Source organism: Octopus bimaculoides, chromosome 5, assembly GCF_046866305.1.
Source record: "Octopus bimaculoides isolate indiv1 chromosome 5, ASM4686630v1, whole genome shotgun sequence".
NCBI classification, from domain to species: domain Eukaryota; kingdom Metazoa; phylum Mollusca; class Cephalopoda; order Octopoda; family Octopodidae; genus Octopus; species Octopus bimaculoides.
This window is the reverse complement of record NC_142932.1, coordinates 126,887,879-126,902,914: the sequence shown is the minus strand read 5'-3', so window position 1 is coordinate 126,902,914 and position 15,036 is coordinate 126,887,879. Positions and strand designations below refer to the sequence as shown.

The window sequence follows — 15,036 nt, the reverse complement described above, 5'->3', positions numbered from 1 at the left end:
CATCTCTGATGTGTAGTTCACTTACAAAAAAAAATCCCCAACTCGAATGGAATTACATAACAGAAAAGAAGGCGAGCTTCGAAGAACATCATAACAAAACCGTGATGCCGCCACCTACTACTACTCTGTCTGTGTGTCCGTCTCTCTCTCTCTCTCTCTCTCTCTCTCTCTCTCTCTATATATATATATATATATATATATATATATATATATATATATATATATATATGCTCTCTTCCTCTCTGCAATACACGCACATTCTGTTATCAGCTTTTTCATATCTTGTCAAATTGAAAGCGAACCGTTCCCATTAACACCACCGCATATCATGGAGTAAGGTCCAACAATAGTCAAAAGTCTGTTTGTACTTAATTCAACAAAAAACAGTGGAAATATTTATTCATTTAGTAGCAGGAGTTTTTTTACACTCACACACACACACACTTATAAATAAATATTTAGAGTTATTAACACAATCGGCCGTGACGAAAGACATCGTTACATCTCCATTGTATCAAGTTCAACATATCCACTCTGCACTTAACTCTTTGCAGCTCATGTTAGACTAAACCAAACTTTGGTTCTCGGACTCACAGACAGGTATTGTAGCGTATCAGGATCCTTGCTAAAAGGTAAGTGAAGAAATCCACTGTAATTCTTTATGTCTCATAGAAAGCATAAAATTATGAATGACCGGGGATTTTAATCTTTGTCTGCAAGTCTTAAGATACTTCCAGTTATCAACATGTAACTAATCCTAACGCTAGAAAGCAAGTGGTCGATATGATAGGGGACCTCAACCTTGTAGATATTTGGAGAGATCATAACCCAGAAACACAAGGCTATACTTGGAGACGTTCAAAGCCTATTAGACAAGTAAGGCTAGATTTCTTTCCGGTGTCACAGAATTTGTATTCATTCATTTGCCAGTCTTCTATAAAGGTTGGGTACAGATCAGACCGTTCTCTTGTAGACATCAAAATAAAATTTTCCAAAGAAGAAGACCGTAAATGTACATAGTGGAAATTTAATAACTTCCTATTAAGAGATCCCAAATACGTCTCAGCGGTGAAGGAAACCATTAACGGCGTGGTTAAGCAATACGCCCCCACTTTAGATCTTGACAGATATTAATTCAATTAATATACCTGAGATTGAATTTATTATAAATGCTCACTTGTTTTTGGAAACGCTGTTAAAGGAAATCAGAGGGAAAACTATTTCATAGTCTTCATTCTTAAAAAAATCTGGAGTAAAAAAAGAACAAGATCTACTAGATGATATTAAGCAACTGGAAACCAATTTGGTAGAAATTGAAAAAGTCAAGGAAAAAAAAAAAGATTTAGAAGAGATTCGTAAAGCAAAAATGGTGAGTATTATAATTCGCTCAAAGGCCAAGTGAATAGATTTCAATGGCTTGGAATAGCAACCAAATCTCCCTCAGATCGAACGTTGTCACCCAGGGCCGGATTAAGATCCATAGAGGCCTGAAGCACTTAAAAGATGTATATGTAATTTGAAATATAAACAATAATAAACCTTAAAATAAATTTTTATTATTTAAAATGAGACAAAACTAACAGAAAGATGGAAAATAATGTTTATTTTTGTATACTTCCATTTTATTTATATTTGAAAAATTTTCTTCTTTTTTTAATTGCAAAGTCTTTGATCAAATCCTCACTATGACGCTATGAACACTTCGAAATTATATTTCCGATCATATAAACCACTTCCAATATTATTTTAGCAAGTTTAAAGAGATTTTTGTGTGTGCCGTAAACCATTTACCATTTCTGTGGTGTCTCCCTTCCTTTGATAGCCCAAGCACGTGTTTATTTTGCGAAATGGTTAATCCAACGCTGCTGTTATCTTGAATAAGGAAAGGATACATGGGCGAATTTAATGCTAAACATAATCAATGGCATTTCAGCTGTCTGTCACAAAAAAGAGGGGGTGGATATGGCTAAAATATCTTTGATCAAAGGTCTGATCGATCGAATTCAACTCAAGGACAGTTAGGAAGATACACACAGGTACACACATACGTACGTATATATGTAAGTGTGTGTGTGTGTTGTGTGTGAGCGTATGTATTTGTGCGTATGTATGTGTGCGTATGTTTGTGTGTTTGTATGTGTATGTGTGCGTACTTGTTTGCTAGTGTGTGTATGTATTTATGCATGTATATATCTATCTATATGTATGCATGTATATATATATATATATATATATATATATATATATAAATAGATATTTTAATGGGGAAGGCCGGTTTATGGGATTGGGAAACCTAGGGTAATCCCATTAACTGGCCTTCCCCATTAAAATATATACACTGTTCTTCATCTCAGAGTGTGCTTCTTCTCTGGACACACACACACACACACACACACACACACACACACACACACACACACACACACGTATGTAGGTATGTATGTATGTATGTATGTATGTATAATGTATGTATAATGTGGCAGAATCGTTAGCACGCAGGGTAAAATTCTTCGCGGCATTGTGTCCGTCTTTATGTTCTGAGTTCAAATCATGCTAGGGTAGACTTTGTCTTTCATCCTTTCGTGATTGATGTAATCGACCTATCCCCTTCCCAGAAATTGCTGTGCCAACATTTGAAACACACACACACACACACACATCCAAGGAAAAGAAGAGAAAGAAAATTCTTTAACACATCTTTAATCATAAGTTATAAATAGTAAATAATATATATATATATATATATATATATATATATATATATATACATACATACATATATGGATACAGGACGTCACCAACGGTTCAAATAACATGAAATACGTAAGCAATGAGAAAAAAATAGAAAACAGGGCAGGTATACACAGAGAAAGGACCCTTCATGAGTTGTCAGCTGTCTATCTACTCGTCATTTCGTGCATTCAGTGACAATATGAGTCTTCAAAGACAGTTGTTTCCATAAATTCTAAAATAAAATTTAGGATTTATGGAGAGTCAAAGTTAGGAACAAAAGCAGGACAGTGGAGACATACAAGGAAACCGAACGAAAACATACAAACATGGAGGGTCATTAGACCAGAACGAGAGCAAAAGAGTGAATGCTGTGAGAAACATTTTTTGGAAAACAGAAGAGAGAAAAAAAAACGTCCGTTCTTTTGAACGTCTATGCAGGAAAAGAAAGATGGTCACGTGGGGAAAAGAAAGATGGACAATGGTCACGTGTGAGCAACGAGAGGGAAAGAGGAGGAGAGAGAGACATAAAAAACGGTGAAGGAGGAAGGGGGAGAAAAAGGGAATTAGAGAAGGATAGAGGAAGAAAACACTATAGAGAAGAGAGTCGCATCAAAAAGGTGAAGATGAACTTACTTAGAAATGGATGCGTGGCATTCAACTAAATAATAAATAGTAAATAATATATATATATATATATACATACATGCATATATGGGCACAGGACATCACCAACGTCTCAGACAACATGAAATACGTAAACAAAGAAAAAAAAATGGAAAACAGGACAAGTAAACACAGAGAAAGGACCCTCCATCAGTATCTTGCTCAAGAACATGATGTGCCACATGGTCTGGGAAACGAAACCACGATCAACTGATCATGAACGCACCACCTTAACCACTAGGCCACTTGTCTTTGCAAATTACATCATGTATAGAAAAAGCAGTTAGGATAGTCATGGTTAGAATATCTTTGATTAAGGGTTTGCTGAATCAGAAGTTATTGGAGCTGACTACAACCACGAAGAATAGCAATGTATGACAAACAAAAGGCTCTTCCAACACTTATGTGTTATAAGACTTGTAACACTTATGGAACACTTCTTGAATATTTAGCATCTTTTCCAGTTTCCAGGGTTTCGTAAAATTGGTCCATCTTATTTTTCATGGAGCTTGAATTTAAGTTAACTTGTGAATTCAGGGCAAGCCCTACTTTTCAACTAACTAAAACAATTGGGAACAGATTTAATACGTAAAAATTTATATTGTTAAAAAAAAAGCCTTGTTAGACATAAATATTTAAAATCCCATTGCTGTTGTAAAACAACAGCAAAATCTCAACAAAAAGCTTTGTGCTGTGCTTCAGTGCACAGAGGGAATGGAAGATACTAGAATAATAATCTTGGCTTAACTCTGAATAAGATAGGATTCAAAGAGGTCTACAAGTAGAAAATGGTTGAGAAGCACTGTTATAGAGACTTGTTTATTGGTTGGATTGTTAGGTTGTCTGTTAATGGAATAATAATGGAACATTTGGAGATGGCATAAGTTCCTGAAGATGGAACACATAAATGTAATTGCCAGATGCATGGCTGTCTGGTCGTAATCTGTATTCTTCATTATTTGTGTTTCCGTTCATAGCATAAATATTGGTTCCAAACTTTGGCATAAGGCCAGCAATTTGAGGGCTGGGGGTAAGTTGATTACATCAACCTCAGTACATAACTGGTACTTATTTTATCAACTCTGATAGGATGAAAGCAAAATCGACTTTGGCGGAATTTGAACTCAGAATGTGAGGACGGAAGAATTTCCACTAAGCATTTAGCCTGGCACTCTAACAATTCTGCCAGCTCACCATTTTAAAATGCCACATTAATATTAACAGTACAATTGTGACACTCTGTTGGTTATGACAACGAGGGTTCCAGTTGATCCAATCAACGGAACAGTCTGCTAGTGGCTGAGCACTCCACAGACATCTGTACCCTTAATGTAGTTCTCGGGGAGATTCAGCGTGACACAGAGTGTGACAAGGCTGGCCCCTTTGAATTACAGGTACAACAGAAACAGGAAGTAAGAGTGAGAGAAAGTTGTGGTGAAAGAGTACAGCAAGGTTCGCCCCACCCTGCCAAAGCCTCGTGGAGCTTCAGGCGTTTTTGTTCACTAAGCACCAACAAAGCCTGGTCTGAGAATTAAAACCGCGATCCCATGAGGCAAGTCCGCTGCCCTAACCACTGGGCCACTGCGCCTCCACTATCAACAGTACAATAAATATTGGTGTACACTGTTTAGCAACTGAGATACTTGACGATTCACGTAGAATCAATAGCATGTAACAATTTTTTATGAATCATCCAAAGAATAAAAGAATGCAACGCGAAATGTCATGAAATTAATTGCTACATTCCGTTCTTGTTCGTTAGATCAGAATTTAATTTTCTTTCAAAAGTTTTATTGTCTTTCACCATCCAATAAAATCGCTGAAACAACTTTTGAGTTTAGGAAGGATATTAGAATGGTATTGAGAACATATATAATTAATATATATATATATATATACAAGACTTCTATGTTCGATTTCCTTTCCTTTCCTTTCCTTTTTCTTTCTTTCTTTCTTTCTTTCTTTCTTTCTTTCTTTCTTTCTTTCTTTCTTTCTTTCTTTCTTTCTTTCGTTCGTTCTCTCTCTCTCTTTCTTTCTCGCTCTTTCTTTCTCACTCTATGTATGTGTGTATGTATGTATGTATCTACACACACACACACACACACACACACACACACACACACACACACACACACACACACACACACTATAAATTTGTAATATTTTTCTTTCCGTATATTTCCAGAATTACCATTTTTTTTGGCATATAATTGCCAGGCATCCACGCTAGAGAGATCACTGAGGAATATAAGCTTGATATCCATATTGAATTATTGAAATTACATCCGATAATGCTTCTACGGAAAATATCACTTTTGATGCAGATTTTATTTTTGACCTGTTGCCCAAATTCTTCATGGGGAACGCCCTGGAACTGCACTGTCACTGGTAAGACGTACACTTTCTTCTCAGTAGGGTCCTTTCTTATTCTTCCACAAAGCGATTTTAATCCTTGTAGTGGACATTACAAACTCTTTATTGATTCCTGTCCATTTTCTTCTCATTTTCTTCATCATTATCTGTTTTTTGCTCAATATGGGAAGTTTGAAAGCTCATAACTTGCTGTAAGTTTAGTGAATTAGACATTGGGTTGGCTACTCCAGTAGACACTTCTGGCATGCTAACCACTAATTTAGCTTTGAAGGAAACTTTGGTAGGATCACTATAACATATTCATCTTCTAGGAGAAAACTCCTCAACATTCAACAGAACAAAACAACATGAAACTTTGGTTAGACTTCCAATTATGGCACAAACTTAAACAACAACTGAAATTATCGTAAACCAAACAGATTGTCAGTTCTATATTTAAGAGATGAGAAATTATGTACATTATTTACATTATTTACATTATTTACATTTGACAGACATTTCTCCTCATCTTGTTTGTTGTTAACTCAACGTTTCGGCTGATATACCCTCCAGCCTTCTTCAGGTGTCTTGGGGGAAATTTTGAACCAGGGTTCTCATTCCTAAGGTATTTTTCAATGTTATTATTATTCCGAGTTTGATTGCAGGCAGTGACATGAATAATAATAATAATAATAATAATAATAATAATAAATAATAATAATAATAATAATAATAATAATAATAATAATAATAATAATAATAATAATAACATCGAAAAATACCTTAGGAATGAGAAATTTCCTGAAGACACCTGATGAAGGCTGGAGAGTATATCAGTCGAAACATTGTGTTAAAAACAAACAAGATGAGGACAAATATCCGTCAAATGTAAATAATGTACAAACATATTTTATTTCTCAGTTTAATTTGATTTCTCCTTGAATCTAATTTTAGTGTTGTCTTATTTCTGTCAGGTCTAGTCAGACTGCTGTCATTCCCGTTACCAGAGAAGTATTCAGTTCAAGTTGAGTCTAAACTCATCAACAGCTCAACTATAAATCTATTGCACGAAGTCTATTTTCAGAACATTTCGAAGCTAACAGTCACAAATTTAACTCACGTTACACATTGTTTGTATGATTACAACTTTAACCAACTTGTAACAACAGTCACAGGTAAGCAGCAGATTGATGGAAATTCCAGAAACTTAAAAATACCAGAAACTTAAAAATACCATCATTTCTAATGACATCAACCATGTGTCACTTTGGGCAAAAGTCTTCGACTATAGCTTTGGGCTGACCAAAGCCTTGTTAATGGATTTGTACACAGAAGCTGAAAACATCCAGTTTATATACATATATATATATATATATATATATCATCATCATCATCATTATTATCGTTTAATGTCCGCTTTCCATACTGGAATGGGTTGGACGGTTTGAATGAGGGCTGGTGAGCCAGAAGGCTGCACCAGGCTCCAATCTGATCTGGCAAGGTTTTTACAGCTGGATGCCCTTACACACACATACATATGCACACACACACACACACACACACACACAAACACGCACACACACGCATGCACGCACGCACACACACAAACACACACACACACACAAACACACAAACACACACACACACACACACACACACACACACACACAAATATATGATGGATTTCTTTCAGTTTCTGCCAACCAAATTCACTCACAAGGCTTTGGCTGGCCCCAAACAGCGGGGCTGAACTGGTGCCATGTGGTTGGGAAGCAAGCTTTTTACTACACTGCCATGCCTGTTTTTCCATGTGAATAGATGAATGTACTAATTGACTAAATGAATTTATAAAGAAATTTCTAATCAATTGAGGCACCCATGGACAGTTAATCAATATTTCAATATGCTTGCAAATATTGTTGCTTATATATTGTCATGCTTTTTTCATTTTTTCAATTGTTTGAATAATCGTTAATACGAAACAATTCCAGGAGCTGCAATTCTTTTCCTCAATTATAAATAGAAGCACTTATCAATCCATATGTGTACACACACACACACACACACACACACACACACACACACAAGCACATGCATATATTCAGTAGTATCGGTGCCAAGCTTAGGCATAAACACACTTTAGGTTATAATGTTTTAACTAACCTAAAGTTCTCATATATATATATATATATATATATATATATATATATATATATACAGTAATGTTTGTCACCACTTTTATGTGGTTGTTCCATACAGAACAATGCCACTACCTTTTTAACCCAAGGAAGACATCTTCTTTTCCAGCTGGTTAATGACACACAACCTCTGCTTGTGATATTGCAAGCAAGGGAGCAAACCACTCCTACCCCAGCGTGGCAAGAACAGCTGACCAGCTGCTTTCTGGGTGTGTAACTGTCCCCAGTACTGGATGCTCGCCTGCTAGAGATGGCAGCTATCCGTCCCTCCTCACAATATAGAAGCAAAGAAGCGACAATCAGCTGCTGATCTTGCAATGAGTGAAAGGAGTTGGTTTTAAAATCTCTGAAAAGGATTCGCATAATAACAGTTCGAAACAGTAATGTTTGTTGCCACTTTTACATGGCTCTTCCTTGCAGAACATACATACATACATACATACATACATACATACACACATACTTACATACATACACATATACTTACATACATACATACATACATACATACATGTATGTTTGTATGTGTATATATGTATGTATGTATGTATGTAAAAAAAAGAAGAGATCTAAGGAAGAATGTTACGATCGAGGTGAATCACAATGACGTTTCTGTGCGCACAGTTTGTGGCAGACGATGCCTTTCTTTTGCTGGGCTCAAATCTCATTTGCGAACCCATGGAAAACTAACCTCCACCAACTATTCTGCCTATGTCTGTGCACACCTTTCAATGCAAGGTATGCCAGAAGGTTTGCAAATCCAACGGAGACCTCAAAAGACATTTTAAGATCTACAAAGATCAGAACTTAACTGTAGCTCTTGGTGGTCCAAATCGGATGTGCAATCTATGTGGGTGTCTTTTCAAAACAGTGTCTGGTTTAAAAAGCCACATCAGATGCCATGAGGGTTCTAAGGTGTAGGCACAGGAGGTGGTCAAACGCTGTATAAAGAGTAGACAACCGCCATGTATGTATGTATGTATGTGTGTGTGTTTGTGTGTGTGTGTGTATGTATGTAAATGAAGATGATATAGTCAGCTTTTAATACACATATCTTCTTTTGATACACATATCTTTTAATATAGATTTGAAAGGAACAAGAATAGGTTCTTGCTCTGTAAATCCACTGCAAAAGCTCTCACCCTGTGTACCTGGTCATACAGAGACTATACCACTTTTTCAAATTTCACATCATGGAACCTGGGTAAGATGTTTCTTCATATTAATAAATTGTTATTTATAAAATAGATTGAACTTTTTCTATGCATATGTTTTTAATTCAATTTTGATTTATTAGTTACATCATTTTTGTGCCTTTTATGTTTCTGGGGTACCTATAAAATAATTTCGTGGAGCAGGTCCTTCCCTCAGATTGAATTTGCACAGTTTGAATTCTATTTGCGGATATTTTCATTAGCAAAAACCGAATCTTTCAGATGGAGTAAAATGTCTCCAGCAAAAATATGGCCCTTGAATTATATAGAAACACATTCCAAGTTTTCCATTGTTAATGTCATCAGTCAGAATTGTCTTAGAGGACAATAAATGGCACCAAACCTGAAGAGAAAAGACAGAACTTGACAAATATAACAAATAGATGAAATGAATGCCATAGGTTTAGTGACCTGAGTGAAGCATAACAACTGGCTTATGTTTGCATTTGGCTGTTTTCACAGCTATGGTTGTTAAATTACTGTGTAGCAAAAACAAGCGCCTACACTAACACCATTTTGCAAGTAAAGTCTTCATTCCCCCTCAACACAGATTCTTCTACTATGAACACGACTCCACAAACTCACTCCACTTTTTTTTCTTTGAACCACTGTGTTCTGTGTAAATGTCTAACAATGAAAAAAAGTTGTGTCTGTGGAGAGTCATTCTCTTTTGGTGCCTTATAATTTAACACACTCACCGGTAAAATTTCCACTTACCGGTGAGTGTGTTAAATTATAAGGCACCAAAAGAGAATGACTCTCCCCAGACACAACAAAATATGCTTCAACACACGAACTCACATAAAGAATCTTGCAAACCAAATCCAAAAACGAAATAAAAAAGTGATGAACTGAAAATGAGAAAAACAAATCTACGTTCCTTATTCACCTAATACCTCCCTCACCTTATTGTTAAATACCAGTTATATGCCAGGGAAAGTATAATTCATCTAAAAAGAATTTGTTAGCTTATACTTATGAAAATCCTTTCCAGACCTATGGTAACATGGTGGTGGAACAATACTGTAGACAGGGCCATTAGAGCAAAGAAACAAGCCTTGAAGGACTGGACAAGTGGTGGGTAACAGGGAGCTGTATCAGATAACCAAAAGGGAAGGGAAGCTAGGGGACAGGTATATCTAGCCAAGAGAGTAGCAGAAAAGAAGTTTGCTAATGTTCTGGAATGTGAGGACCAAAGAGCGGAAGTATTTCGGATTGCAAGACAGTGTGTGATAGAAATGTGTCTGCATGGATGATGGTGCACTTGCATTTAATGATTCTGCAAGGAAAGAGGCTTGAAGATGCCATTATGACAGATTGCTGAATGTAGAGAATGAATGGGTGGAGGAGAGTCTGCCAAAGGTTGACCCCCTTGAGGGACCAGCTACCTGCATCAACAGTATCCTGTTGCATCATCCAAACGTAGTCAATGCAGTGCCCCCTGGCTGGATCCCATGCTGGTGATACATAAAAGGCACCATCTGAACATGGTCAATGCCAGCCCCCTTGCTCCGACTGGCTCTTGTGCCAGTGGCACATAAAAAGCACCATCCGAAGGTGGTCGATGCCAGCACCACTCCTTCCCCCTTGCCTGAACTGGTTCCTGTACTGGTGACACATAAAAAGCACCATCTGAACATGGTCGATGCCAGCATCCCCCACTCCGACTGGCTCTTCTGCCGGTGGCACGTAAAAGGCACCATCTGAATGTGGCCGATGCCACCCTCTCCCACCCCAACTGGCTCCTGTGCTAGTGGGACATAAGAAGCACCATCCAAACTAGGTTGATGCCAGCTCTGCCCCGACTAGCTCCTGTGCTGGTGGCATGTAAAAATCACCATCTGAATGTGATCATTGCCAGGCCTGTCTGACTGGCTCCTGTGCCAGTGGCACGTAAAAGCATCCACTACACTCTCGGAGCAGTTGGTGTTAGGAAGGGCATTCAGCTGTAGAAACGTTGCCAGATCAAATTGGAGCCTGGTGCCGCCGCTGGCTCTCCAGGCCTCAGTCAAACCATCCAACCCATGCCAGCATGGAAAACGGACGTTAAACGATGATGATGTTGATGTTGATGATGATGTTGATGATGATGTTGATGATGATGATGATGATGATGATGATGATGAAAAATCCTAAGCATAGCTGTAACTGTTACCATTTAAACACATACAGTCACGATATAAAAAAAGAATGTTGTTGTTATAGTTGCTGTATTGAAGACAGTGAGCTGGCAGAATCATCAGCATGCTGGATGAAATGCTGAGCAGCATTTCATTCACCTATGTTCTGAGTTCAAATTTCACTGAGGTCGATTTATCTTTCATCCTTTCAGGGGTCAATAAAATAAATACCAGTTGTTTACTGGGGTGGACGTAATCGACTACCCCTTCTCCCAAATTTCAGGCCTTGTGCCTATAGTAGAAAGGCTTACATTTGGTGTATTCTTATTGACATTATTTACATTTGACAGATATTTCTCCTCATCTTGTTTGTTGTTAACACAACGTTTCAGCTGATGTACCCTCCAGCCTTCATCAGGTGTCTTGGGGAAATTTCGAACCTGGCTTCTCATTCCTAAAGTATTTTTCGATGTAATAATAATAATAATAATATCGAAAAATACCTTAGGAATGAAAACCCAGTTTCGAAATTCCCCAAGACACCTGACGAATGCTGGAGGTTATATCAGCCAAAACATTGTGTTAACAACAAACAAGATGAGCACAAATATCCGTCAAATGTAAATAATGCAAATAATTCCTCGTCTCTTAAATCTGGAACTGTATTTGGTGCATTGTTCTCTTCTGACTTCTCTACTCAGTTTGCGAAATTACAATTAAAAAAAAAAAGAACTCAGAACAAGCTTTTGCTTTGTTTTAATTGCCACGTCACTGCTTTTGTTGTTGACTTTGGAACTATTGACCAATTTTACCTGTATCACATCAACACTTTCTATCCTATCCTCATCACCATCCCCATCATCACCAATATCCTCCTCCTCACCATCATCATTGTCGTCGTCGTCCTCCTCCTCCCCTCCCCCTCCCCCCCTCCCCCTCCTCCTCCTCCTCCTCCTCCTCGTCGTCGTCGTCGTCGTCGTCGTCGTCGTCGTCGTCGTCGTCGTCGTCGTCATCATCATCATCATCATCAAATAGAATTTCATTGAATTGATGTTGAGAGGTATTTCTCACTGAAATGATTCCACAAATTCTTCAGGTGGCAACAGATATGGCTCAAGTACGTCAGATAATTTCTACCCATTTCGAATTGTGTCTCAATTACTCAAGCCAAGAAGAAATTAAGTTACATGCATACATTGCCGGTAAGTAGTTGGTTGTATGTGTGTATGAGTGTGTGTGTGTGTGTGAGTGTGTGTGTGTGTGAGTGTGTGTGTGTGTGAGTGTGTGTGTGTATTCATGTATATATGTGAGATAATAGTTTCAGTATTGATAGTGAAAGTATTAAACTGAAAGTATTATCTCACATTACAATAGAGATATTATTGTTTCACTTTTGACATGTAATACTGAAATAGTGTAAAAGATAAGAGATTGCTCTGGGCTCGCATTAGGCAAGAAGTTGACAATTGTTTTGGCCCATGGCACTGCATGGACCCTAAATAAGGCATGTGTAAAATTTGAATGAAATTGGTTGGATAGTTCTCAAGTTTTAGCGATGCACACATACAGACAGGCAGACAGGCACACATTCTCAGTTTTATATATATAGATTATAATATTTTCATTATGAGTGGTCTATGGTGTGAATGCATCTTAATTAAGGTACATTCTCCTAATCTAATTAAGGATCTTTCTCCTTCTAAGTGTAATAAAATATTCTGTTCCCTTAATATCTAAAAATGTTATAGTCATATTGTATTTCAATGCTAACTCTACTGTCCTCTACCCTGAAGTTTTATGGTCACTCACCATGAACATACTTTACAAAGAACTGTCTAAGACTTGAATACTCAGTTCGCTTCACCCACCCAGATGGGTAAAACCTTGAACAAAGCTGCACAGTAATATCTGCCTGGGATAAACATGTACTGCGACTGATTTAAATTCGAATCAACTAAATGCATATAACTGCTACATCAAAGGACACGTGGACATTTATCCAGCAGAAACATGTGTTGGATTGGAATTTTATGAAAATATTGCTTCAATAAAGAAATTTTGATGATGTATAATTCTCCATTCTTCTTTTTGATGTCTTCATTATATCCTCTCTATGTTGTATGAAATGCAATGGAGCAAACTCAGGGTTTACCTATCAGGTGAAGTACTGATTAATTGTTTATCTTAAGGAGTTTTGTATGGCCCCTGTCGTTTCATGTGGTTAGCCAGAACCTGGATTGTATCTGAGTGTTAATAAGGTACCTGCCTGGATTCCAAGTCCCTATTCTTTTACGTAATATAGGGACAGGAGTGGCTGTGTGGTAAGTAGCTTGCTGACCAACCACATGGTTCCATGTTTAGTCCCACTGCATGGCACTTTGGGCAAGTGTCTTCTACTGTAGCCTCAGGCCGACCAAAGCCTTGTGAGTGGATTTGGTAGACGGAAACTGAAAGAAGCTTGTCATGTGTGCGCGCGCGCGCGCGCGTGTTTGTGTGTCTATCCCCCCATCACTTGACAGCCAATGCTGGAGTGTTTACATTCCCGTAACTTAGTGGTTCGGCAAAAGAGACCGATAAAATAAGTACTAGGTTTACACAAGAATAAGTCCTGGAGTCGATTTGCTCGACTAAAGGTGGTGCTCCAGCATGGCCACAGTCAAATAACTGAAACAAATGAAAGAATAAGAATATATACATGGGACCAGAAAACAGAGGGTGCAAGCGCACCACCTAAAATATTTAGGGGGTTCAAAATCAAAATTTGCCTCCCTACTTACTTTTCTCAGGTTTAGCAAACAGTGAGTAAAAAGGGATCTGTAAAAAGAACCTTGAATTAGGTTTCTTCTCAAAGAACAAAGAACATGAATAAATAATAAAAAAAGAAGTTTGTAAAATCTTCTGGACCTGGGTTTGAACACCCTGAGCCTATTTCCTTCCCGAGCCAGTGTACACACACACACATTAACATGTGTGTGTGTGTGTGTGTGTGTGTGTGTGTGTGTTTGTACTTGTCCCCACTACCACATGACAACCAGTGTTGTTTACGTTCCTGCAACTTAGCTGTTTGACAAAAAGATATTGATAGTGTAAGTACTAGGCTTTAAAATATGAAGTACTAGGGTCAATTTGGTCACATTATCCCTTCAAGGCGTTGTCCCAGCATGGTCGCAGTCCAGTGATTAAGACAAGTTGTGAAAGAAGCATTGCTCAACCAGGCTTTATGACTGTAAGTAATATCTGCATTCATATTTTAAAGATTCATGGACGTTTCCTGAAATAAAACCAGATGTTAACAATATTGTGAGGGTAAAATTCGAAGAAGTAGATGGAATCATTGTAAATGATTATGTTGGTTTCCACACAAACCCTACTTATGAAGATATACAGGTGAGATAAAAGACATATATAATTTCTGAAGTGAATCAGGAATTTTCCATGAAGGAATTAATATTTTAAAAGGTTTTCTGTTAAAAAAGGAGACGTTTATGGGACACATAATGTCATTTTATATAAATAACCTGTTTCCTCAATATTTATGACTGACTTAGTAATTTCTGCATTCTTCTATTGAAAAACGTCTTAGAAGCGAAGCAGGCTGATTCTACAGCCCAGTTTCAATTCCTGTTTTTGGTCAATTCTCTTCTAGAGCTTGCTGTGTTTAACTTGTTGTAAAGTTGTGTTGTTGTTGGCACTCCGTCGCTTACGATGTCAAGGGTTCCAGTTGATCCGATCAACAGAACAGACTGCTCGTGAAAT

At 37.6% G+C, this 15,036-nt stretch overlaps 1 protein-coding gene across 2 annotated transcripts in view; it reads left to right on the top strand.

Annotated features, from left to right (window-relative positions):
• Positions 1-277: 277 nt before the first annotated feature.
• LOC106867833 (uncharacterized) overlaps positions 278-15,036 on the top strand; it is a 35,436-nt gene continuing 20,677 nt past the window's right edge. For both annotated transcript variants that reach the window (XM_014912862.3, XM_014912860.3), the window contains exons 1-6: positions 278-632; positions 5,582-5,784; positions 6,723-6,923; positions 9,032-9,150; positions 12,377-12,482; positions 14,537-14,667. In XM_014912862.3, the coding sequence (XP_014768348.1) occupies positions 5,688-5,784; positions 6,723-6,923; positions 9,032-9,150; positions 12,377-12,482; positions 14,537-14,667 (654 nt within the window). In that variant the 5' untranslated portion in view covers positions 278-632; positions 5,582-5,687. The remainder of the gene's footprint in view (positions 633-5,581; positions 5,785-6,722; positions 6,924-9,031; positions 9,151-12,376; positions 12,483-14,536; positions 14,668-15,036) is intronic.